We start from the raw sequence: 27,555 nt of genomic DNA, 5'->3' as shown, positions 1-27,555 counted from the left end.
CCCACCGTGCCTTCCGAGGCTCCGCCCCTGGCAAAGAGACTCGAAGCGGTTGCTAAGAGACACTGTACGCGAACGGGGCCTCTACGCATGCGGGAGGAGGGGCCAGAGTGTACGTTCCTTGAACTACGGTGGCCCGGAGAGGGCAGGTGTTCCCGGCAATGGCGGTGTGGAAGCTGTGACCGGAGCTGGATCCTAGGCAGGTAACCGGAAACAGCAGCTGAGCCCGGCGGTGAGGGAGGCGTGAAGGACCAGTCTGAGAGGTTGGTCCGGGTCTTACGGTGTGGGAGGTGGCAGTGTCCAGGAAGCTAGAAGGGGAGCGCCTGTCGCGCGATGCTTCCCTTAGCCCTTCTCAGACGCGAGTATCCGGTCCTTGGAATGTTTGTCGGTCCCTGACATACCGTTAGCTTCCAGGCTGGGAATGCCTGGCCTTACGTGGAAGAGAGAACTCCTCTTGGGATGGGATGCTGGTTCAAGGCTTTTCCTACAAGGATAGCGACCCTTACGGATTCTTGCGCGTGAAGGCAAAGGAAAAGTGGGGAAAATGCGAGATGGACTAATCAAGACATGTTTATTAAGCACATTTATTCATTTAGCAAGTGGCCACTTTTAGTCGTTGGGGAGACAGCAGTGAACAAGATAGATTCAGGGGAGACAGACAAACGCAAAAACCAGATAGGGAGGGATACGTCATATGAAGATCAAACAATTTTGTGGGCTATTTTAGATAGGTAGTACTATGGTTTGAGTATTTGTTCCCTTCAAAACTCATGTTAAAACTTATTCCCCAATGTGACAGTATTGAAAGATGGGGCTTTTAAAAGGTGATCGAATCATGAAGGCTTTGCCTTCGTGAATGTATTAATTCATTCATAGATTAATGGAGTAATGGATCAACGGGTTATCATGGATTTAGAACTGGTGGTTTTATAACAAGAGGAAAAGAGACCTTGAACACACTCAGACCCTTGCAGCGCTTCCTCCAACCAGGAAGAAGGCCCTCACCAGTTGTGGGCCTTCAGCCTTGTATTGAGCCTCCAAAGCTATAAGAAATAAATTCCCTTTCTTTATAAATCACTTAGTTTTAGGAATTCTGTTATAAGCAACAGAAAATGGAGTACGACAGGTAGTCAGTAAAGGTCTCTGACAAAGTGACAATTGAGCAGCGATCCGAGTGACAAAAAGTTAACCATTACAAGATCTGGGGGAAGAATTTTTCAGGCCGAGAGAATCAAAAGTGCAAAGCCTCTTATGCTAGAATAAGATTTGCTGCCTACAGGAACTGCAAGAAAGGCCAGCCTAGCTGAAGCAGAATAAGGGGGATAATGGTTAGTAATGAGAATGGGGGTTAGGGCACAGAGGTAAGCAAACCTCAAGAGTCTGATCTTGACGGGCCTGCTAAGCCATGTTTAGGGGTTGGGACTTTATCCTGAGGAAAGTAGAGAGATTTTTTAGAAGGAAGTGGATATAGTGTGGGCAAAGATACCACTACTTAGGAAGGAATCTGTTGCAGCTGTCAAGGGTAGGAGTGCAGTAGTGGCAGTGAGAATAGAGAGAATCAGCTATTTTATTTTTATTCCATTATACTCAACAATCATTTTATAATTTCAAATTTTTGAATTTCCCTTTTTACTTGAAGTAAATAGCTGAATTATAATTAGAAACCAGTTATGTTAGGACTATTAAATGGTATTAAATTTTACTAGCATTTGATCTTCCAACTCTGCCATGATTTCTCCATTATTTTCTTGGCAGTGAGACTCCAATGTAAATAAATTTAAAGTGGTATATCTTATTAGTATTGTTAAATGAAACAGATAGGAGGCCATTGTTTTAGACTAAGCTTCTCCACTAGGCTCAACAGACCAGACCAAATCAGAATGAAGTCACTGGTGCTAGGTGTCACGTAATCAAATGAGACTTTGAAATGCACCAATTTTCTAAAATACAGAGGATTCCCTGCAAAGAATCAGAAGGGACTCAGTTTACCTGAGTCATCATGATAAGGAAGTCTCACCTCTGTTTTAACCCTGTGAGGAAAGTAACTTTGAAATAACCAATCTGCTTTTCTCCCTTTTCTCTTCTTTAGCTCTTTTTTGCCTATAGAGCCCACATCCTCTGCTCAGTTCATTGGAGCACCTTTTCTAAATCTTTAGATGAATGCTAATACATGAATTGCTAATAAAAGGCAGTTAGATCTTTCAACTAAATTGTTGAAATTTTTTTAGCAGTGCAAATGATTTATAAGTTCAATTTTATAACATTTACTAATTAGAGCATCAGGCAGTTTTGAACTCTGAAAAGAAGGAAAGAGAGAAAGAAATGAACAAATATGTAAATAGTTATGGAGAACATATTCAGTTTTCAGCAGCCTCAGCACCCATGCAGCTCAGGAAGTGTGTGTGCTACATGCTGGCTCAATGGAGAGATGAAGGTCTAAGAATTTCTTGGTGAGGAGTCCGATAACTGAGTTGTCTCCTGATTCACAGCTCTTCCACATTTCTGGCCATTTTTTTTTTTTCACTTAAAATCTTGTACACAAGTTACAACAATTTTTCAAACTACTGAAAGATATAATTATGTCATAACCAAGAAACATCATATTCTAAAATTTCACAGAATGTGCTACTAGATAATTCTAAATTGCTTTATTGAATTGGTGCTCTCAAATTTGTTAATTTTTGTATTACAACTTTTCATTGATTTAAAAGCAGTTTAGATTACAGAATGTTTTTTAAAAACAAGTTAATATTGATTGGGTTTTAACAGACATACTTCATTTCTCATTCACTTAGGTAATATCAAATTCACAAAAATGGAAGTACTAATCTTAAAACATGTAAGTGAAGTAATTTAGGATAAATATTTATAAAGTTTAATTCATAAAACCCTGACTCAAACAGAATTGAGTTTTTTCCTTGAGTAGAAAAAGACTTTATCATTGGAAAAATGCCCAAGCCCTGCTGCAACAATTCTGATTCAGCTGGTCTCCAGGGAGTCCAGTGCTCAGAGATTTTCCTTAGTGTTCCAGTGATTTCGGTATGTGACCAAGGTCAAGGACCACTGCCCAGAAGGCTGTGTCCTGGCCCTTAAAGTGCTTGGTGGTGGAGAAAATGAGCAGTTTATGCTCTAGTTGACAGTAGGTAGTGTTCTGGAACTGCAGGGAGTGTCTGGTGCCCTGGGTGTAATAAAGAGAGCCACCATAAACACAGATGCATCACAGTGGACCCCATCCTTTACCATGTAGCCTAACTTAGTTCAGTGGTACTACCAGGAAAAGAAATGGGGTTGGGTAAAGAAATTGTACATTAGACCTTGTTCCACTATCCCAACAAAAATGATGCTGAAACAAAGGAAACTAACCGGCAGCTTTTGAGTGCCTTATAGCTGCTATCCTGTAATTTAAGGGATTTTTTCTTCAAGAGTAATTTTAATTTGCACTCTGCCACAACAATTTTAAGATGTGAATTAAATGTGTCTTGCTTCTTGCCTCTATTGAGCACGTTGTCAGATGTATAGTACAGTAAAGAATGAATGAGGTCAGAACTCAATTCCTGCTATGGATACTATACTACTGTATAGTTTTTCGACATGAAATTTTTATTGTAATTTTAAAATTCAGAAGTTAAAAATTACATGACATTTAAAAAATTTTTTGAGATCAAACTATACTAAAATAAACTTTGGAACTGATTTTAGGATTATTTGAGTCATATACACTATTAAATGTATATTCAGCCAGGAATATAGTCAACAAATACAAGTACCTACCTATTGTGTATCAGGCACCATGCTAGGAGCTGGGGAAGAAGGGATGAACCAAGCAGACAACTCTTAATAAAGTTTACAGTCTAGATCAGGAGATACACACAAATCATTGCACAGATCATTAACATTCAGTAAGACAAAGCACTAGTGCTGGCAGACTGAGAATGCCACAGGAGGAGGACCTGGCCTTGCCTGAGGTAGTCATATTTAAGCTTGAAACAAAAGGGAAAGTGGGTGGAAGAGCTTTCTCATCAGAAGGAACAGTATTGTATCAAGGCCCAGAGGCAGAAAAGAACCTTTCCAAGGTTAATAAATAAAGGCATATTGGCATCCTCCTTCTTGAGTTGTAGAAATGTTTTCACTATATAAGCCTTGTAGTTTTTTGGCAAATTTTTAAGTGTGTGATACTTTCTGAGGTAGGTAGGTAGGTAAGTTTATTTTATCAACTGAAAACCAAGTCTTATCTGTATGTACAGAATTCAAGTGTTCAGTAAAAACTATATACATTCCCTAAACTCTACCCTGCCACTGGTGGTGGTTTTTTTGTTGGTGGGGGTGGGGGTGGGGTTGTGGGGGAGAGTTGAAATGGGACAGGGCGTGGACTGGTAAAAGGGAATGACTAAAGAAAACCTTTCAACAAAATGTTTCATTCTGAAGCAGCACTTAAAACAAAATCATATTTTAGCAGCGAAGGTTAGAAGGGTTTTGTTTTCCATGTTGGTACACTGGAGGTTTTCTATTTTTCAAAAAATGCTTAGCATTAACACAATGATACAACCCTAAGGAGCTCAGATTCCTCATCAGTAAAATTGAGTAGACTGGTCAGTTCTCAATACCTGGTTCAATTCTTGGGCCTTCCCTGAACCTACTAAATCAGAAAATCTGGGGTTAGGCCCAATCATCTGTGTTCTAACAAGCCTCCTAGGGAATTTTAATGCTACAGTTTGAGAACTACTGATCTAAAACATCTCTGAGATTTTTTCTAGTACTAAAATTCTAAATCTAATGTCCAGAATTAATCTGTACTATGTAAAAAAAAAAAGTCTGCCTTTAGAGTCTGCCAAATAATAGAGTTATTTGGGGAAGATATATGTGGGTATTTTCTGTTGATCAGGTGTATGATAAGTGCTACAATCCCTCTATCATTCCAGGCTTCTAAAAACAAAACTAATTCATTATTTGTCTAAACCCAATAATGTCTCTTCATGAGTCTATCTAGCAGCTTTGCATTTGCTGATACCTGCATCTTGCCAATTAAAGGCGAACAGGTATGGTCTCAGCAAGTTGTCAGGTTGTTCAGATGAATGTGACCTCTGGCTTTTGCACTGTTTCCCATCTTTGAGACCATGCCCTGCCCCTCTGTCAAAGGCCCAATATCTTACTTGGTTTCTACTAAATTCCTTACCAAGAATCTGGTGAACAATATTTTGCTCCCACCTTAAAAACAGAACAGGAGTCTGTCTTTCTCAAAATAAACGATGTTCATTCATTTTTTTTAAAAAAACAACTTTACACCCTATATAGAAGTGCAAAGGAAGGTACATGCAGGGCAGGCAATGGAGTTATTATGGAGACAATTGCAGTTAATTTAATCCTCTTAGCATCCTGTGAACTAAGTACCATTATTATGTCCCTTAAACATAGAAGGAGACGAAATCTTAGAGGATAACTTGCCCCTATGGTGACTGATGTGGTAGAGCCATTTGACTCCATATCCCAGGCTCTTACAGGTATACCACTTTGACAGAAAAACACTTTTCAGCATTGTTTTACCTGTAACTTGATTACCACGCTTTTCCTTCATGCTTTAAAGAAAAATCTGGGCCTGTATCAAGAGTCCTATGACAATAGTTAATAGGATTTACAAAGGGATAAAAGTTTTAAGTGTTCCCAATGTCTTAGCAGGAACCTGGGAACTTGTTAGAAATACAAATTATTGGGCCCCACCCCAGAACTATTATATGAGAAACCCCTAGGGATTCTCATGCAGGCCAAAGTTTGAGAACCATTGTTTTGAGGAAATCAGCAAGAGATAGTGCATCACCCCTTTAGGCCTGAAGATAAGGAGAGCCCCACAGTTCCTGGAACTTAAAGAGCAGCTTTTCTCCCCTCCAACTGAGAGTGTCCTGTTGGGCCACTGAGAAGGATAATGAGTGAAACCGACAGGACCAAGGGAAGATACCCAGCACGTGGCATGCTGTTTGGAACATAGCTGCCCTCCTTCTTTTAAAACGGGAGGGAGGTGCTCTTGAAGAGTCTTAGCAGACCCATTTTATCTTTTCTGGCAAAGTTAATGGAATCTTGATTGAGGGAGGGAATCAGTATCCTAGAAGACTGGCTTTGTTTAGGGTGCCTCAATTTCTGCTTCAAATATCACAGCAGCTTCATTAATGGAGTAAAATAGCTTAAGTAGCCTCAGGCTACAGTCGGATTCAAATCTCTTGTATTAGGCTAGAGCCATCTACCTATTAGCAAACTGTAGTAGCCAATTCACATAAAGAAAAGTAGTAATTTTTTTACTTTTGATAATATTCACCATGAAAATAGATGTTTTTCTGTATTCTGAATTGAAACATAGAGGTTATCTAAAGAAAATGTCCTAAAAGTGATGCTGACTTTTTTTCCACATAAAAAGAGGAGTTAAATTACTAGGAGCTTGTTCTTTGATAATTTTGAAATTAAGTGATGGGAGAATATTTTCTAATGAATAGAGATTTAGAAGTTCTACCTATTTCAACTGGGTATAGTAGCATGTGCCTGTAGTCACAGCTATTCAGGAGGATGGGACAGGAGGATATTTTCATTTACATTTTAATTGATATTAATAAAAATCCTATCGATATTAATGCTGGGAATCCAAAGATGGTCTGTAGCCGGAATTATTATTTTTTCAGTTAAACTTTTTATTTTGATATCACTATAGATTCACAAGCAGTGAGTAATAATAGAAAAGAAATAATACAAAGAGATACTGTTTGACCTTTCCCCATTTTCCTCCAATGGTGTAGCATCTTGCAAAGCTGTAGTAAAATGTCACAGCTAGGATATTGGCATCAGTATAATCCATCAGTCTTATTCCGATGTTTTTCCTTTGTTCACTTACCATGTGCATATATTTAGCTCTATGCAACTTTATTGTATATGTAGATTAGTGGGTCTCCCACCAGTTCTGTCATCAGAGTGGTAACTCTCATAATCCTACCCACTGAGGGGGAGCGGCCTCCCTAACAGCTGGCAACCACTAATCTGTTCTCCATTCTTTAATTTTGTCATTTCAAGAATGGAATCATACAGTGCGCAGCCTTCTGAGATTGCCTGTTTTCCCTTAACATAATTTCCTCAAGAGTGATCAAAGTTGTTGCAGCTATCAATAGTTGTTTCGTTTTTATAGCTGAATAGTACTCTATGTTATGGATGTACCACAGTTTGTTTAACCATTCACTCATTGAAGGACATCATTTACAGGTCCCTGGGTGACTAAGTCTTCATTTTTCTGAAATAAATACCTCAGGTGTGCAGTTGCTGGGTCATATGGTAGTTGCATATTTAGTTTTTTAAGACATTGCCAGACTGTTCCAGAGTAGCCATGCTATTTTATATTCCCACTGGCAATGTAAGAAGGATCTAGTTTTTCAGCATCTTCACTAGCACTGGGTGTCTGTCACTGATTGTTATTTTAACTATCCTGATAGTGGTATTTCATTGTAGTTTTAATTTGCATTTCCCTAATGGCTAATGTGGTTAAACATCTTTTCATGTGCTTGTTTGCCATTTGCCATCTCTCTATCCTCTTCAGTGAAATGTCTGTTCCCGTCTCTGGTCCATTATCTAATTGAATTTTTTTTCATGTTGAATTTTGAGAGTTTTTTATATATTCTAGTTACTAGCTTTTTGTCAGATATGTGCTTTGCAAATATTTTCTCTCTGTCTGTAGCTTGTCTTCTCATCCTCTTAGTAGGGTTTTTTTGCAGAGGAAAAGATTTTACTTTTGTTGAGGTTCAGTTTATAAATTTTTACTTTTACAGATTGTGATTTGGGGGCCAAGTCTAAGGACTGTTTGCCTAGGCTTAGCTCCCTAAGATTTTTCTTGCTTTTTAAAAAAAATGTTGAATTTTAAATTTTACATCCCATGACCCATTTGGGGTTAATTTTTATAAAAGATTGGAATTATTTTAAAGGAAATAAAATCTGGGTCTTAGCCTTCATATTCATAGTAGCTTTGATGATGAACTATTGAACTGATACCCAGGTACGAACAGTGGATGGTTTGGCTTTTCATGAAGAGGTGCTGGGTCTGGTGTAGCTACTAAAAGTACAGTAGGCCCTCCATATCCCTGGGTTCCACATCTGTGGGTTCCACTAATCCCAGATCAAAAATATTTGGGGAAAAATAATTATATCTGTACTGAACATGTATAGCCTTTTTGTGGTCATTATTCCCTAAACAATCTAGTCTAAATATTTACGTGGCATTTATATTGTACAGTATTAAATGTTGTAAGTAATCTACAGTTAATTTAAAGTGTACAGCAGGATGTGGGTAAGTTACATGCAGATACTACATCATTTTGTATATGGGACTTGAGCACCTATTAATTTTGCTATCTTTGGTGGGTACTGGAACCAGTCCCCCACAGATACTTAGGGATAACTGTACTGTCATTGACAGCAGCACTACCAATGATATTTGATCCCAGAGAATCTCATCATCATTAACAAGATCCAAGACCCGTTAAGGTCTGATTACCATGCCGGCCTTTTGATTCTGGAGCTTATATGAAACTACTCTCAGCCCTCTGTATCTGCAGTTTCTGCATCCATGTATTCAACTAACTTTAGCTCAAAAATATTCAGAAATAAAAGCAATAAAAATACAATAATAAATTACACAAAAATTTAAAAACAATACAGTATAACAACTATTTACATAGCATTTACATTGTATTAAGCATAAGCAATCTAGAGGTGATTTAAAGTTATACAGGAGGACGCACATAGGTAATACACAAATACTGCACCATTTTACATCAGATACTTAACCATTTCGGTAGGAGCGTCGACTATAGTCGATAGCCACAGATGAACGTGCACAGTGACTTTAGCCGACAGCTGTGATATGACTTTTCTAATTTTTCATTTATCAAAATAAAATTGTGAACATTTAAAAATAACAAAATGAAAACATATATGGATATGTTACGTATTCTGATTTACATTAAAAGTAAAGCTGCCTGTAAAGTAAAACAAGCTTTCAGTGCTTTAAAGCTTTCCTCATCACACAAGAGCAAAATAGATTTGTCATCAATGCACAGCACAAACTATCGTGCGGACTATGAGTGCCTCCTGTGGGCAAGGTTTTGGGGCTCAGGGCCGGTGAGCGCTGTACCCAAGTGGCTAAGCATCCATGGATTTCGGTATCCTCAGCAGGTCTTGGAACCAACCCCCCCCCCAGATTCTGGCTATAATTTAATATAAAAATTCAATCATATGCATGTCCCGATTAACATTTCAACCTGTAGTTGCTGAGCATCTTTTGAAAAAATTAATTTTGGTTTGCATTGGGAAATTTGCATAGCGATTGAGCTTCTTGATTTTAGATTTTGTTCCATATGTGAAAGTGATTCAGAGGACTGGTATTCTCTTTTACAGTGTCAAAGATGAACCTGTGTGAGTTACTATTAGTACTTAGTCTTAGTTTATTTGAGGTCCTCTATTTAATGATTGTCCCAGAGCTTTTTGAACACCAGAAGAAGTTTGAAGAGTGCCTCAGCAGAATGGTGAAGGGCACAGGCTCTGGAATTATACTATCTGGCTTCAAATCCTGACTCTGTCATTTACCTAGCTCTGTGACTTAACCTCTCTGTGCCTTATCTGTAAAATTTCCTTATCTGTAAAATGGGTATAATAATTAAGTACCCACCTCATAAAGTTGTTGTGAAGCTCACTTAGAAGAAATTCACTTAGAACAGTGTCTGGTACATAGTAGGCTTTCAGTAAAGTTTAATAATTATTATTCCTAACACATCAATTTTATGTGAAGATAGGTGAGAATATTTTATATTAAGATACTACTGGGGCATAGAATGCAAAATTCAAGTAGTTTATAGTACTTAAAAAATACAAGAGGCTTCAGATAAATTTTATGCTTGTAATGAGTACCCCTTAGGCCACCTGGTGTGGGAGTTCATACTTCTTTGCCAAGAGGCTTTTTCTGAATAAATTAAGAGAAATACTGTTCCTTCACTTGACCTGATTAGACCTCTCCAATTATTTGTTTCCTTTCCAGGCTAGACAAATCCTGAGCATCCATCCCCACCCAGACCCCTGTCTCTTAAAAGCTTGGAATCTGAAGAATACCTTCCTCCAGGCCAGTGTGGTTAGTTAAATCCCTTTGTTTTTAAGGATTTGTCCTTTCCTTCTAATACCACAATTGCTTTTTTTAAAAAAACAAACTGCAGTTTTCAATCAATTCTCACCAGGGTACCCACAGACATTTATTTTAAAAGACTGTATATAATAAACAGCCTAGGACCTATTGTCTTCATTCATTTGTTACCTGCCTGGCCCCTAGGCATTTGTGACCTGTGGTGTAATGATGTATGTATTTTGATTTCCATCCTAAAGTCTAGGCTTTCAGCTTCTGTAGGCCCATTTTGTAAATGACTAGAACAATAAGACTTATCTTTTGTTAATGTATTTGGCCTTTTGTCCTGCATTTCTGAACCAGCTTCAGAACAGCTTCAGAGTATTAAAGGTAAAAGACAGTCTTGTTATTTATAACACACCCTGTCCACACACCTGAGTTTATGGTAATGAGGTAATTTTTAGAAAATCTGAGTGGCCATTGGATGGGGGCCCGGCTGCCAGGGGAACCAGCCCTGTGTTCAGAGGGTTGGAACTTTCAGCCCCAGCCTCCAGGGCAGCCACAGCCTCCAGGGAGGGGAGAGGGACTGGAGGTTGAGTTGGCTGGTGATTTAATCAATTGTGCCTAAGTAATGAAGCTTCCATAAAAATCCAAAAGGTCAGGGTTTGGAGAGCTTCCCAATAGCCAAGCACATGGAGGTTCTTGTAGAGTAGTGTCCCCAGAGAGGCCAGGGAAGCCCCACACCTCTTCTCAATACATCATCCTATGTATCTCTCTATCTGTATCCTTTGCAATATCCTTTATATTAAACTGTAAATGTGTTTCCCTGATTTCTGTGAGCCACTATAGCAAATTTGTCAAACCCAAGGAGGGGATCGTGAAAACCCTGTTTTATAGCCAGTTGGCTATAAAGTAAAGCAACCTGGAGTTTGCAATTAATGTGGGACTGAGTCTTTAATCTATGTGATCTGATGCTATTTGCGTGTAGATAACATTGAGTTGAATTGGAGGACACCCAGCTGGTGTCCTTTGCAGAAGTGATTGTTTGCTTGCTTGTAGAGAGAAATCCCCACACATCTGGCGTCAAGTACTTTGTAAGAGCACAGTGAGAGAAACTGAGTTTTCCGTTCATGACCCTGCTTTTGTTTTTTCCTCTCTCTGTAAAGGGTCATTTTGAATCTGTATTTCTTAACATAAGGTTTACAACCTTTCAATCTAATTTCTCACTATCACTCTTATGAAAGAACCTGGTTCCCACCATGAGTGAAAATAGCCCATTTTCCCCCTGAAATATTTATACTGGCATTCACTGTAGTTGGTCTGCTGTAATGATCAAACCATATGAAATTGCCCGTTTTGTAGGTTGGAAATGGTCAAGTAGCAATTTCATTTTCATTTGTGATAAAAATTTAAGGACTTAATGACCCATAAGAATATTATTGGAAGTATTTTTATTTCTATAGCATTGAAATAAATATAATTCATTTTTTGCTGTAATTTTTAATAAAATTGAGTGTATGATATTACTTAAAACCTAAAATATCCTATTTTAAAGTGTCAGAATTTTTTTTGAGAAAAGATGTTATAACTAAAATATAAAGTAAAATAAGTACAGTGAAATGAGACTTTGAAGTAGAACATGAAGACTAATTTCTGGTGTGTGACAGATAAAATATAGTAGGCAGCTAAGGATATGATTGTATCCAGGCTATTGCAAGAGGGAGAATGTTCACTTATGGGAGACCTCTCAACGAGGGAGAAAAGGTAGAGTTTTATAAAACAAGGGAGTCACTGAGGAAGGGTGGGAGTAGATCCTCTCTGGGAATTACAGACATTAAATTGGTCCTTTCTGCTTAGCCCTGTTCTTGAAATAAAAAAGGGCATGCTGCTTCTTAATCATCCCTGCTTTCTGGGAGCACAGGGCTCAGTTAAACTGTAACACCGTCAGATGGAACAAGGTTACCAATGTTTATGTTAATAAATCCAGTAGTATGCACACCACAGTTTGAAAATAAGATTTAGATTAAATTTATCAAAAGTTTCATTTATAACTTTAAATTAAAATCTATAGATTTCTTAATATTTATTTCTCCACTAAAGGACTAAAACAGGGCAGCTTTGTCTTATGGGGTAATCAACAATTGAAATCCTTAGAAGCTAAATAAGGGGAAGGTCAGAGGTTAAAAACCAAGGCTAAGTTAGAGAGACATATTGTAGAAGTGAGACCCAGTATAAGTAACCGCCCTCTGAAGCCTTTTCCTGTGAGGAAGGAAGGGCATTTATAAATTGGTTGGGGAAGAGAAGTCTGTGGGTTTTGTTAAGGACATATTTCAAGAGGATAAAATCATGACCAATCTAAAATGACCATGTACAAAGATCTTAATTAGCTCGGTAATTAATAAGGTAGCCAGTCACAACCCATTTAAAGGAGCAGTAAGAAAACCATGAATCCATATGGAGTGGAAAAATGTTAAAATGAATTTACAAATAGAGGCAAAATTGGCTTTCCCCACTGGGGAGGGGTGCCTGTCCACCAGACAAGTATTCACATATTTGTAGACAAGAATTATATGCATTGCTATCTGCTATCTACAGTTTACAGGTGAAAAGTAGCCCAAAGACAATCAAAGGAGCAAAGCCTCCTTCTTCCCCAAGGTCACATAATTCAGTATTCTTTTTTGCTTATGCCAAAGTGTTAAATTTTTCCTTGCTATACTCCCTTTATAGTAACTACACACTTCTTCTGATACTGATCCTTCCATTGATTACCCATGTTCTCTGCTTTAAAAGCCAAGCCTGATCCTAAATGTCCTTTCCCTTTGCCCCACACTTCTTGGTCTTCATCATAAGAGAGGTGTCCAGGACAACCAGTATATCTGAATTTGCATCCAGCTACAAGTGTAGTTGCACATGTTTGGATTATTCTTGCTTAACATCTTGTCTTTTTCTTGGGAAGATGTTTTTTAAATTTTTATTTAATGTTATAGGTGATAACCATTATCGTATAATTTTGAAGTTGGACTTTAATCAGCAATAGCCATAATATAGTTTGATCATATTGCAATCTAACTTCAGGGTTTTATCTATAAATTAGAAGTGAAGGTTAATGAATTTTGAGTTAGCCCAGGGGTCCTTGACTGGAGCAACTTTGTCCTGCAGGGGACATTTGACAGTGTATGCAGACATTTTTGATTGTCAAAATCTGGCAGGTGAGGAGGGGAGTCCTTTGGGCCTCTAGTGGGTGTAGAGGTCAAGAATGCTGCTAAACATCCTAAAGTACACAAGACAGCTCCCCCACTACTAAGTTGTCTGGCTCCCAGTGTTAATAATACCAAGCTTTAAAAACTCTGACAGCTCATTGAAAAATGTTAGAGGAAAGTTCAAGTTTCTGCTGGGATAAAACTAAAAATAATTTTGTCTTCTAAAATCTGTATGGAAAGCATACATTTCATTGTTATGGTCTTAAAATAATGTTCTTATTATAATTTTCCATTTTAGAAATTAAGCAGTCAGCATTTCCTTTAATTTGAGAACCAGTTATTAAGTGGAAACAGTTGCCTTTCCCTTGTAATAAGTGTATAGCACTTGGAATTTTTAAATTACTTTTCCTATTTTAGGTTTCACTGAAGAAACATCTTGGAGATTCATTGCACTTCTAAGATTCAATATTTACACCTTGGACTTGTCAACCTTCTTAAAGATATATTTGGAAATCAAAATGAAAGCTTTCTATGAAGTTTTAGAACAATTATATAAGAAGGTACTTCTTGGAGCTACACTTGAAAATGACAGCCATCATTATATCTTTTATCTCAATCCAGCATTTTCAGATCAAGATTGCTCTACAACCACCTCTTTAGAATGGACGAACACCTTTGGCATCCAGGACAAGGATCAGCTATCCTCTGTCAAGGTGGCTCCCATTTCTGTAGCACCTGTGCGTTTGAAGAGCCCCTCTCAGATGAGTGATGCCAGAGAAGTAATGCTGCTTCAGTTAACAGTGATGGAAATGATGATAACCAGGATATTGTCTGTCAAAACTGAGTTCCATGCAAAGGAGAAATACAGAGATATAATTAAAATTCTTTTAGAATCAACTGAAGTTGATACTAAATTAGTAAGGCATTTGTTGGTTTTTTATTTAAAAGATCTAGGTATTTGAAATAAAAGTTTTAGAAACATTCATAATGTTTAAATGTATTTGTTGTCCTGTAGATCTCTATGTTCCAAAATTTGGATAAATTGTTATCTCACATGGCTGCAAAGTGCCTTGCATTGCTTCTATATTTCCAATTGAAAGAAAAGGTAAGATAAGTAATCAAATCATGTTATTATTTCTCTTACAGTTTCTTTAAAATTGTTCTATGTCATTTGATTTTACCCTTCAAATATTTGTATTAATAAAATGTTCACTCTCATAGTAACATATGTAAATCTACAAAAATTTAAGATTAGCCTTAAATGTACTGTAAATCATAATAAATCAGATTCTTAACATGAGAGGTAGTGGGTATCACATCAGAGAGTGCATTACTTTCTTCAGATTCTCAGAGAATTAAGTAGACCTCTCCCCAGAAAAAGTTTTAGGAACCCCTACTTGAGAATAAGCCCATTTTCACAGGTTTAATATAAACTCTGAGAATAGTCCTCAGCATAATGAAAAACAATACAAATGAATTCAGAATCAGGTTTTTCTCCTACCTTTGAATTAATTAATAAATCTAAGTGTCTGCTGACTATCCAGCTATGATCACTTTCTTAAAATAACATTTTTCTGAATATAGAAACTGATATTCATAGTAGGAAACTTGGAATATGGGACAAAACATAAAGAACAAAGTAAAAAGTACACATCAATCCACTACAGAGAGGTAACACTGCTAATATTTTCATGTTTCCTTTTCATCTTTCATTTCTATGATATATTGGATTTTTTTTTATTTTAGCATAATATAGGGGTACAAATGTTAAGGTTACATACATTGCTCTTGCCTTCCCTCCCCTCTTAAGTTAGAGCTTCAAGGGTGTCCATCCCCCTGACAGTGCACATTGCACTTATGATGTATATATGCCCATCCCCTCCTCCCCAGCCCACCTGCCCGACACCCGATAAATTTTTTTTTGTTTTTTTTTTAACATTTTGGTTAGATTTTATAACTTTGCCTTTACCTAGCAAGGGTTAGAGGTATGCCCTTCCCCTCCACACTGTTCGCCACATCCCTTAGATGTGGGTCTACTCCTTCGCCCCCTGAATCTCTGGTGAACACCACCACCCTTTGAGCACCATATTGATAATCGGTCAGTACCAATTTTGTGGTGAGTATATGTGGAGCCCATTTTTCTGATCTTGTGTCACCTCACTTTGGATAATGGGCTTAAGCTCAATCCAGGATAATATAAGTGCTACTAGCTTGCTGTTGTTTCTTAGAGTTGAGTAATATTCCATTGTAAACATATGCCAAATTTTAATAATCCAGTCATGAATTGATGGGCACTTGGGTTGTTTCCATGTTCTTGAAATAGTGAATTGTGCTGCCATAAACAATTCGGGTGCAGATGTCTTTATAACAGAATGTCTTATGGTTTTTTGGTAGATGCCTAATAGTGTTATTGCTGAGTCAAATGATATTTCTATTTTTAGCTGTTTGAGGTATCCACAAAGGTCGCATTAATTTACAGTCCCACCAACAGTGTAAGAGTGTTCCTGTCTCTCCACATCCTCGCCAGCATTTGTTGTTTTGGGATTTCTTGATATAGGCCAATCTCACTGGGGTTAGATGATATCTCATTGTGGTTTTAATTTGCATTTCTCTAATGATTAGAGATGTTGAGCATTTTTTAATATGTTTGAAGGCCATTATTCTATCTTCTTTGGAAAAGTTTCTGTTCATTTTCGTTGCCCATTTCTTGATTGGGTTGTTTGATTTTTTTCTTATTAATTCTTTTGAGTTCTAGATAGATTCTTGTTATCAGACCTTTATTGGAAGTGTAGAGAGCAAATATTTTCTCCCATTCTGTAGGTTGTCTCTTTGCTCTAATGATAGTTTCTTTGGCTGAGCAGAAGCTTTTTAATTTTATCAGATCCCATTTGTTTATTTTTGTTACTGTGGTGATTGCTTTGGGGATCTTCAAGAATTCTTTGCCTAGCCCAATATCAGAAACGGTTTTCCCAACATCATTCTAGGATTCTTAGGGTTTCATGCCTTAGTTTTAAGTCTGTTATCCATCTTGAGTGTATTTTTGTGAGAGATGAGAGGTAGGGATCCTGTTTCAATCTTCTGCATGTAGCTAACCAGTTTTCCCAGCACCATTTATTGAAGATAGATTCTTTTCCCCAATGTATATTTTTATCTTCTTTATCAAAGATTAGGTTATCATATGCAGATGGTTTCATCTCTGGAATCTCAGACCTAGTCCAAATATCAATGCTTCTGTTCTTGTGCTAGTACCAGGCTGATTTAATTATTATTGCTTTATAGTACAGCTTGAAGTCAGGAAGACTAATGCCTTCCAGTTTGTTCTTTTTACTTAAGATTGCTTTGGGTATACATGGTTTTTTCTTGTTCCATACAAAGCGAATAATTAAAATGTAATTCCTTTTACTATAGTCCCAAAGAAAATTAAATATCTAGGAATATATCTAATGAAGGATACAAAAAACTGATACAAGGAGAACTATGAAATGCTAAAAATGAAATTGTAGAAGATGTAAACAGATGGAAAAATCTACCTTGTTCATGGATTGGTAGAATCAATATCCTTAAAATGTCAATATTACCTAAAGTCACCTACAGAATTAATGCAATCCCCGTCAAAGTACCACCATCATTCTTCATATTGGATTTCTTGACTTAAAAATGTTAGAATATCTCTGTGCCTTCTTATTTTACCATGTATTATACTTTTTTTGGGCAAATGAGGAAACAATGTTGTATATAGTTATAGTGTATATAACAGGTAATTTGTAATTAATAAAGAAAATATTGTTTTATAACTACTATACTTTTCATTTTCTTTCTTGTAGATAACATTAAGTAATTCTTGGGTTACTTTTTGCCAAAAAAATCTTTCTGAATACTCTGAGAATGATAAAGTGATATACTGCCTCTGGACTCATACAGCAGTAATAAAAGAAACCTTAAAAGATACATGTTCACAGAAAGCAGGTATGGATTACATTGACCCATAAACTATTGTCTCTCCCAGGATCATTATGTTTATAATGAAGAATAAAACTTATTTTAAAACATGTCATCATTCTTAAAGTATGAAAAACTGATTCTCACCCCATATTTCTTTGTTGAAGATAATCTTTTATAAAAGAAAAACAGTAAAAGGAAAAAAATAAAAGCTTTTCATTATTATATATTTCTTGCATAGTTTGCTGTTGATATTTGTAAAATAAATTTTAACCATGATTATTAGCTTTTAATCTGCATATCCTTATTTGTTAATGTCAGAGGTGAACATTACAAATCTATTTTTTCATCTTATGAAGTGATATTTATAACGAATTGTAAAATTGTTTTAAGAAGCCTTCATTTTTCCTGTTATTTATAATTACTATGTTTATAATTGCAGAAATTCTAAAGCAGTTCCTGACTCCTTTTGAAACTATTTTTGAAGTGTTTTACAATTCCTTATTTTCTCAGCATTTTGAAAACTGCCAGGATACTTCTAAAATAATAAACAGCTTGATGTGTTTTCTGGAATTGCTTGAGCTTCTTGTGGCCTCCAGAATCTACGTGAAGTTACATTTCACTTGCCAGAGGATTTTGTTTTTGAAACCATCTTGTGTGCTAGAAGTTATTACCTGGCCCGTTCAGGCTTTTGTCAAAAGGAAGGTCATCATATTGATCAAAAAGTGCCTTCTCCATAAAGTGGGTGAAGACCTCTTTTGTGGATCTGTGCCTGCCTCAATGCTGTCAGACTGTCATTTAGAGACGGACATGTTGGCGTTAGCTAATGCGGTTTTGCAAACTGTGAATTTGGGGTTGTTGAAGACATTGTCTGTTCATAGAAAACCTTCGTTCTTTGGAGGTGATGAAATTCAGCCTGGATGTGAACATATCTCTGGTCCAGATCATGTGATCCTTAGAGCAGTGAGCTTAGTTATAATGAAAGCCTTAGAAATCAAGTTTCAAAATTATACCTCAGCAAATGAAATGAAAGGTAATTCTCCAAACCCCTTTTTTTATGTAAAGTAATGTGTAACTATTTACTTAAGTATAATAATTCATAATTATCAAATCTCAGGACTAGTATAAATTCCACTAATTTAAGCTATATGTTATCCTAGTTATCATTTATTAAATTTTCTCTCAAGAGAGAATTGAAATTACCTTAAGAAACATGTCAGCTTTTTGTGGATAGAACTTGAAAGCATAATAAATGATTTAGCTTTTAAAAAATAGTTGCTGTTGAGTCATCTCAAAGTGAGTAATGGATGTCAGTTCATATTCAAATATTTGTAGTATTCATATTATCCTTCATAAAACAAGTATTCCTACTAATATAGATTATTGATAATTAGAAATTAAATTGAAACTAATGTATGAAAATTTATATTGACAAAGAAATTGTTGCATATAATTTCCAGGATGTTAATGAGTTCAAAGAAAGCCACATAAAGTATGAGTTTCAGTTTTGGTGTTGTGGAAGACATGTTCTCCATTTCACTTAAGAAAAATGAGTAGTGAACATCTCTAAACAAGCAGAATACGTAGCCAATGAAAAGTATGGATCCTGAACAGTGATTTTCCTGAATTGCTTTGGATATCATTTAGCTTTTAGTAACTATACATTAGTTATAATTTTGTGCAGTTATAATTTACAACACTAGGTGGCATCTGTTAGATAATTCAGTTTTAAATTGCAGTTAAAACTCCTCAAAACCCTTTTGATCTCTTTGCTTAAGAATAGTACTTTGTATTGTATACTCTAAACCAGGGGTTCTCAAACTTTTTAAACAGGGGTCCAGTTCACTGTCCCACAGACCGTTGGAGGGCCGTTGGAGAGTGCAGCACACATTCCTCACATGCGCACTGTAGGCCGGGGACCAGTCGGCTGCTAAGCAGGACAGGCAGCAGCGGCAAAAACACCTGGTGGGCCACATGTGCCCCGTGGGCTGTAGTTTGAGGACGCCTGCTCCACACAAACAAAAAAGTATATTTTTCTGTTACTTTGAAGGCAAAATTATTTTTCCTTAGTTGCATTGTTGCCTCTAGTAACATAGCTGTGGCATCCAATGAAGTGATCTCTATTGTCTACTCATTTATTTATATGCTTTAAGCAAGAAATCATATAACTTTCATTTCTAAGAGACAGTTATTTGGTAGTTGTGGCAAATAGATCATCTGGTTGTACATTTTAAATGTGTGCTCTTGGGTGAGTCACTTTTTTCCCCTGAGCTGCAGTTTCCTCATTTGCAAAATAGAGATAATTCCTAACTCAAGGGACTTTTTGAAAGTGTGAATTATGATAATGTATTTTAAGCTATTTTAGATACTGTGGACTTATATATAGGCAAGAGATTATTAATGTATTCATAAACTGTTGCCTACACTTTGTACATTTTTTGAAGTTGACTTACAGAGGTTCATGCCTGAGTTGCTGACCTTCCTAAAGCCTCACCTCCAGCCCTCTCTGCAATTACACAATCCATGTGAATGGCTGTCTAGGGTCTTCATAGAACAAGACGATGACATGCTGGAGGCTGCCAAAGCATCACTGAGCATTTACCTAACATTGACCAGGTTAGTATATTTTAAAGTCATTGTTGAACTCATACAAGTCAGAAAAGCAGAAAACATTTCTGAAAATGTGCTGGGCATATTATTTACTTTGCATTGTTTGGGGGGAAATATCCTGTGCTTTCCTCATAAGTTTCAATTTCTTTCTTTCTTTAACCCTTACTTACATGAAAAGAAGATTACGTTTGTGTTACTTTGAGAACTTAGGCCATGCACTGTGGCTCATGCCTATATAGTCCTGTAGTCTCTGTGATTTGGGAGGCTAAAGTGGGAGGATCACTTTAGCCCAAGCATTTGAGGCTGCAATGAGCTATGATTGCACCATCGTGCTCCAGCCCAGGTGACAGAGCAAGATCCCGTCTTTAAAAAAAAGAAAAGAAAACTTGGCTTGGTTGGGCAGATCTAGGGTAGTAGAACTAACCTGGGATCTGAAAACATGGGTTCCAGTTTAGCCTCCAGTAAGTTATTACACGTCTGAATCTTAATGATTAAGACCTCTTTTCATGTCTAAGACTTGCTTTTCTGTATTAAGCTTTAGTAAGATGATTTTTGTCTTTGTAAAGGTGAGTACGAACTTGTAAATAATCAAAGGAACTGTTCTGAATTTTCATTTTAATATGGAAATTTGGTCTGACGCCTTCTTGAGACAAATATCCGAAATTATGAAGTTATGTTACTGGTGGTGTTTATACTGTTTCTGCTTTATTAAAACAGCTGTACTTGGGGTAATATCTTCTTGTGGCAAATACCTATAATTGGTTATGAAGTTAATAACTGATGACCTTTTCCACTATTTCTGCTTCTGCGTTATTAAAACCCTAAAGTATTTGTTTTATTTCCATTTCTTTCTTGGCCTAGGAGAAAGAGATTTCTTACTAATGACCGGCAGTGCAGTATTGTGCTGCCAGTACTTATGTTATGACACTGCTGGCAATGGCTGCTTTTAGACTCTTAAGTGTTTGGGGCCAATTTTCAAAAGGTTCTAATCAAGAACACAAAACTCCTGCATGTGATTTGAATTAGGTTCAGAAATAGTGAAATTCAGTCTAAAACACATATGCCTACAAGGGTTTATCTTAATTGTACTCAAGGTTGGCTTCTTATTCCCCAGGAAATAGAAACTTTTGAATTAAATTTTCTTAATGTGTGAATTTCTCACTTTATTAACTTTAGCTCAATGTGTCCAGAGAGGCATGTACTCATGGCGTATGTATTTTTTTCAGATGTAATTGTATTAGTTAAGATTTTTTGGTTGTGAATGATAGAAGCCAACTCTAACTAGTTTATGTATTGGCTCACAACTAGGACTTCTAAGGGGTCAAGTTGGTATCAGGTATAACTGTATGTATAGAGACTCAAATATGTCATTAACTATTTATCTCACAACTCTGAATTCATTCCTAGGCACGGCCACCAGCTCAAGGCTTACGGTAGCCTTATAGTTATAATCTTTCATATTACCAGCAAGGTCCTAGGATTCGAGGGGGGGATCTGATTAGCTTGGTTGGGTCACAGAGTCTTATCAGAACCAGTTATTGTGGCCAGGAGCATGGGGTCCTCTGGTCAGTCCAGGTCATATGCCCTCTCTTGTTGAGGAGGGTGAGGAAGAAGGTTTAGTCTCCAGCCCCATCTAACCACATGGAATTGGTTACTCGTAAGAATGAGGAATGCTGATGTCAGAGAAAGGATGACAGAGGACTTTTATTGGGCACACAAAAACTAGAACTGCCAAAGTCAGTGGACTTTCTTTTACTGAGTAAGATTTATTTAGAGTTTGTAGGGAAAGGAATGAGTTTCTAAATTTTTTCTTTTAAGGTAATACATAGATTAAAAAGTAATCTGATAGGTGAATTTATGGCATATGAATTATATGTTAAGACTGTTATTTTTATAAAAAGTCATTAATTTGAGTTCTACATTGTCTTCATTTTTAGAGAATGTGAAGCTACTGAAAGCTTGACCCAAGAAAAAGAAATGTGTAAGCATCACACACATGAAAATGGCTATAATCCTCATTGTATTTTCTTATTCTTCTTAAAAAATATAGGATTTGATTCTACAGTTCTTCTCGACTTTTTGATTTCATCAGAAACCTGTTTTCTTGAATATTTTGTTAGATATTTAAAATTGCTGCAAAAAGACTGGGATAACTTTTTTACCATTTGCAAGTACTTTGATGCAGCTGAATCTAAATATGACATAAATATTTGTGGTTGTGACTCCTCACTCGTCCAAGACAGAAGTACCAACCAAACAATACCTCAACACTTGAGTGTTCTGGATAGTCATGTAAATGCTTGTACTTGGGTCTCCTGGGCTTCTGATGTTTCTTCTGAACCACTGAACCAGGTTGTGATGTCCAAGGAGGCCCACATCATGCAGGTTCGTAGTCTGTCTTCTCCTCAGGCTTCCAAAAATCTGGTAGATTATGACAGCTCTGATGATTCTGAAGTGGACTCCACAAACCAGTGTTTAGCTAACAGTAAACAGACATCTTTACACCAAGAACCTATTAAGAAAATTCAGGATGCAGCTGAGACAAGTAGGAATATAAAAGAACTTAGCCTAGATCCTCAATCAAGGCCTGTGGTTCCAAAATATTTTAATACTCCTTTCTCTGTCAATTGTGAAGTAGCCCCAAATAATATTGTCTCGGAAGTGGGAATATCTTATAGAACAGTAAAATGCTTCAAAGAGCTACAAGTTGCCATTTACCGTTTACAGAAGAAAAATCTTTTCCCATATAATCCAACTGCACTTTTGAAATTGTTAAAATATGTAGAAGTAATATGTAATAAAAGTATGAGCCCTTTGTAAAACAGTGGCATATTATTTCCAGGAATTTTTTTTTCCTTATTATAAAATTAAGGAAATACATTGTGCCTCACTGAAATAATAGCATTAAAAAAATTACCACCAAAGAATTTTCTAAGCGAAGTTTTTTTGGCCTTATTGGAAGCAACCTAGTGACTGGAAAAGATATATCAAATGACAAGTCATTTGATACAGTTTGTATACCACTCAAAATTTATGGCAATTCAAACTTATACAACATTTGGGTTGATTATTATATTAGTTCCTAAGGGTATCGTAACAATTTGCCACATACTTGGCAGCTTCAAACACCTGAAATTTATTCTCTCACAGTGTGATTTTTTAGAAGTCCAAAATCACAGTGTCAACAGGATCATGTTCTCAAGAATCTGGAAAAGAATCCAGCCCTGCCTCTTCCTAGCTTCTGATGGCTGCCAGCAATCATTAGTGTTCCTTGTCTTGTATCTGTATCATTTCAGTTTCTGCCTCATGGCATTTTCCCTGTATGCCATGTGTGTCCAATTACCCTCTTATAAGGACACCAGTCATTGGATTAGGGCCCACCCTAGTCCACGATGACCTCATCTTGATCACATCTGCAAAAAACCTATTTCTAAGTAAGGTCACATTCACAAGTTCTGAATGGACTTGAATTTGGGAGAGACACTAACCAAATACAGTTATTATTTACCTCTGAGGTATTTAATAAGGTGCTATGTAAAAAATGTAAGATCTTAGCAGGTTTTTTGAGAAGTGATTATACATGGTCTACTTTGTGAACATGATTCAGTTTTAACAATTTTTGATCACTAGATAATTTTCCTGTTTAAAATTGTGATATGAATAATTCTATCTTTTTGAGGGGAAGCACTAAATTCAATCTTTTCTGTTTATTGGTTTTGTGTAATGTGAGTAGCACTTGTATTGTGCTGGTAAGTCTGTCATTAAAGCACTCTAAAATATCCTTAATATTTTCTGTAAATGATCCTTTTGTATTGAAATACAAGGAAGATTAAACCTACCAGACATTAAAATACATCTTAAGACTATGATAATCAAAACAGTTTAATACTTAAGTAGAAGTACAAAGATCAGTGTAACTGAATAGAGGATTGCTAATTAAAATAACAATGAGATAACCAGTGTTAACCAAATAGAAATGCAAAGGTCAGAAAATTTGCACATAACATACTGTTGGTAAGGATATGCATTGAGGCACTTTCTCATTTAAAAAACACATCAAAGAATGTATGTTCACAGTTGTTCAATGCCAGATTGTTTGTAAAAGTAAAAGGTTAGGAATATGTGGTTAAGTTAGAATTTATATATTCAGTGGAATACTATACCTGTGAAAAGAATGAGTTGTATTCATGTTTCTGGATATGAAAAATCTCCAGTAAAAAGCAAGTAAATACACAGGGCTACCAATTATTTAGGAAAACAAGCAAGGCAGGAGTAATATACACACACTCATATATTTATGTATGCTTTTATTTAAAGTCATAATGGTTGCCTTGAGAGACAAGTCCAAATTAGACTTGACCTCTCATATCTTTTTTGAACTCTTTTTAGCCAGGTGCATATAGTCATGCACTGCATAAGGACATTTTAGTCAATGATGGACCACATATACCACAGTGGTATAAGATTATAATAGCATACCTTTTCTGGTTTTAGGTATGTTTAGATACACAAATACTTACCATTGTGTTACAGTTACCTTCAGCATTAAGTACAGTAACATGCTGTACAGTAGCTTAGGAGCAATAGGCCATACCAGGGTGCAGGGAAACCTGTGGCCTTAGGGCCACATGTGGTTCTCTAGGTCCTTAAGTGTGGCCTTTTGGCTGAATACAGATTTTATGGAATAAATCCTTTTATTTTTATGAATACATTTTTGTTCATCTTTTATATTTTTAAAATGAACAGATTTAAAATACCAATGAATAAAATAAGTTTCAATGAAATAATCTTCCCAAATTGACTGGCGCAATTAGAACATTAGTAAGCCATAAAGGCTAAATTGATGGCTGCTATGCTCACAATTTAGTTCTAACTTCCCCCGTCTGACTGGCACCACTACTGCATGAGTCTGGTTAGTGAGAGTTTATGGGGGTCATGTGTGCCGGCTTTTGACAATGGTGCACTGTAAGTGGAATTTGTGAATAGATGCACAGCTCAACAGTATTTTTTAATGGTCTGCCTAACAACCCATCATGTCAAAGAAGACCAAGAGAATGCTGAAGGAAGAAAAAGATTTTTTAATGAGGATTGGGAATCACAATATTATCTTGCTTCTTCTAAAGATAAGATGATTTGCTGTTTTGTGATACTGCAATATCAACTTTAAAGAAGTTCAGTGCTCATCAACATTATAATACTCATAAGGACCATAAATATTTTAAACTAGTGGGAGAGGTATGAAAGTTTGTATTGCAGAAATTAAAAGATTTAAAGAAAAAGTAAAGACAATTCTTTCAAGCAGCAATAAGACCTGGAACTAATGCTGCTGAAGCAACTTATAAAGTAGCTTATATACGTATATTAGGGGGAGAGGGATGCCATTCAGTGATGTAGAAATTGTGAAAGAATGCATTGTCAAAGTTGTAGGATACTTAGATGCCAATAACATTTCAAAATACAAACAACTGCCTCTTTCAAGGAAAACCATAACTGATCAACAGTATCAATTAGCCTTCAACTTAACAACTTCATGCAATGAATGTTTCAAAAGGAAAATGTGTATCATTCGATTGCTTTGGGTGAATCAACTGATACTACTGACTTGGCACAGGCTTTATGCTTCATTTGGGTTATAACAGAAGATTCTCTTTGCTAGAAAGAGTTACTTTGGGCACTCTTGGGAACAGAACATGAGGAATAGATATCTTCAACAACTTTCAAGATAAATTTAGTGAAGTTGGACTGAATTTGGTAAATTCAGTTGAGTGTATGTACATACAGTGGATATTCCATGACAGGAAAACGTGAAAGGTTTATTGCCCAGATAAAAAATTATTAACAGATCCAGATGCTTTCATTTCATTGTATCTTGCATCAGCAAAATCTCTGTGCTAAAGCTACTACTTTAAGTGACACTTTGCAACAAGTTGCAAGTATTGTTAACTATATTCGTGCAAATGCAAGGTGGCATTGTCAGTTTTGTAACATGCTAATGAATACAGTGTGGATTTGCCCTATTCACTCTAAAGTGTGTTGGCTATCACAGGGACAGGTGTTAGCCAAAATGTTATCTCTGTGAGAACAGATGGTTAAATTTTATGAAGAACAGAATCAGCAATGTGAATTATTGAAAGAAGATTTCTATAGGAATGCAGCATTTCTGTGGAATATCACGTTAAACCAAAATGACTTGACTTTCTTTGCAAGGTAAAACTAAGTCTATATATGATATGTGGCAAAAAACCCAGGCATTTTGAAGAAAGTTGTCTTTTCAAAATACTTCAAAAGGAAATTTCGGATGAACATTTTCCCCAATTAGCAAAGGACATTGATGAGCAAGATGATACATGCAAATCATTTGAAGACTACACAGCTGTTACAGAACAGTTAATTGGAGAATACAACGAAAGCTTCACTGACTTTGAGAATCATGACATCATACTCAAATTAGCATTTCAGTTTCACCTAGTTGATATCACCAAGGCACCTAAAGAACCACAGGTAAAATTGATTGATTGAGCTCTCAGTAATCATTTTACTGTCATTTTAAAGTCATTGTTTGATGTTAAAACTTAAGGTCCAATTGAAATATGGAAAAATGCAGTAGAATACTCATACCTTTGGCAACGTGCCCCAAAAATCCTTTCTTGCTTTTCAACCACTTATTGCTGTAAATCTACATTCTCCTACCTAACCCAAATCAAGACACCCTTAAGGTCACAAATGACTGATACCCATCTAGAGGATCAACTGAAACTGTGGACCTCCATGTTGCAACCAACTATTCAATGTTCTCTAATAAAAACCAGACATAACAGTCATTAAAAGGTTAATTTAACATTAAAATAGTTTTCATTTTTGAAATTATTAAATACATAGTAGTTAGATTTTTACAAAACAATGTACATTTTTACATATGTCTAATTAGAGTTTCTTGAATGTGGTCTTATTTTGTTATAGCTAAATTAATGTGGCTTTCCAACATGAAAAGGATCCCCACCCCTGGGCCATACCATATATAGTCTAGGTGTGTAGTGGGCTATGCTAAGTTTATTAAGTACTCCATGATGTTCACATAACAATGAAATTGCCTAACAAAGCACTTCTCAGAACATGTCCCTGTCAAATGCTGCATGACTAGTTTGTAATGAAAATAACTTTCTGAGAAAAGAAAAAAAATGACTGTGTTCCTAAGGGTACATGAATGTTGAATACATTATAACTCATGCTTATGCAGATGTGTTTTTGATTTGTGTCTCTAAGGTTAAAAAGGACCCATCATCCCCTTGTTATATGTAAAATGAGGGAAAAGCAATCTTACAAGTATGCTAAGTGTTGGTATTTCAGAATCTCTACATGAAACTGTGATAATTTGTCTGCACAGTGAGTTCCCAGTGTACCCCTGAAAGCAGTCTCTGATCCCACCCCTTCTCCCAGTAAAAGCATATGGAACTCCAAGTGTGCACACTGTCATGAATCTAATTTATTTCTTTTAAAGCACAAAATATATATTAAAATGCACATATAAATATCCAGCTTGTTGAATTTTCACAGCACACCTGTGAAGCCAGTACCCTAGCTCAAGAAACAACATGCATGTCACAGAAGTTCCCCTTGGATCCCTTTTCAGTCACTGTTTACACCTAAAGGTAACTGTATCCTGGATTGAGACAACAG

General features: G+C 36.3%; 1 protein-coding gene across 11 annotated transcripts; it reads left to right on the top strand.

The window, feature by feature from the left end:
• The first annotated feature begins 117 nt into the window (after positions 1-117).
• LINS1 (lines homolog 1) lies at positions 118-26,724 on the top strand. 11 transcript variants are annotated; one of them, XM_076004814.1, is made up of 8 exons: positions 118-200; positions 10,052-10,141; positions 13,951-14,246; positions 14,345-14,434; positions 17,154-17,295; positions 17,711-18,301; positions 19,713-19,884; positions 21,816-26,724. In XM_076004814.1, the coding sequence occupies exons 3-8, from the start codon at positions 14,091-14,093 to the stop codon at positions 22,696-22,698; spliced, it is 2,034 nt and encodes a 677-aa protein (XP_075860929.1). In that variant the 5' UTR covers positions 118-200; positions 10,052-10,141; positions 13,951-14,090; the 3' UTR covers positions 22,699-26,724. The 11 variants fall into 11 exon arrangements, with proteins under 11 accessions (XP_075860929.1, XP_012620020.2, XP_012620024.2 ...); XM_012764566.2 differs by having other exon boundaries at positions 13,747-14,246; XM_012764570.2 differs by having other exon boundaries at positions 118-260.
• Positions 26,725-27,555: the final 831 nt, after the last annotated feature.

Source organism: Microcebus murinus, chromosome 7 (genome assembly GCF_040939455.1).
Source record: "Microcebus murinus isolate Inina chromosome 7, M.murinus_Inina_mat1.0, whole genome shotgun sequence".
NCBI classification, from domain to species: Eukaryota; Metazoa; Chordata; class Mammalia; order Primates; family Cheirogaleidae; genus Microcebus; species Microcebus murinus.
This window is presented reverse-complemented; position numbering and strand designations above follow the sequence as displayed.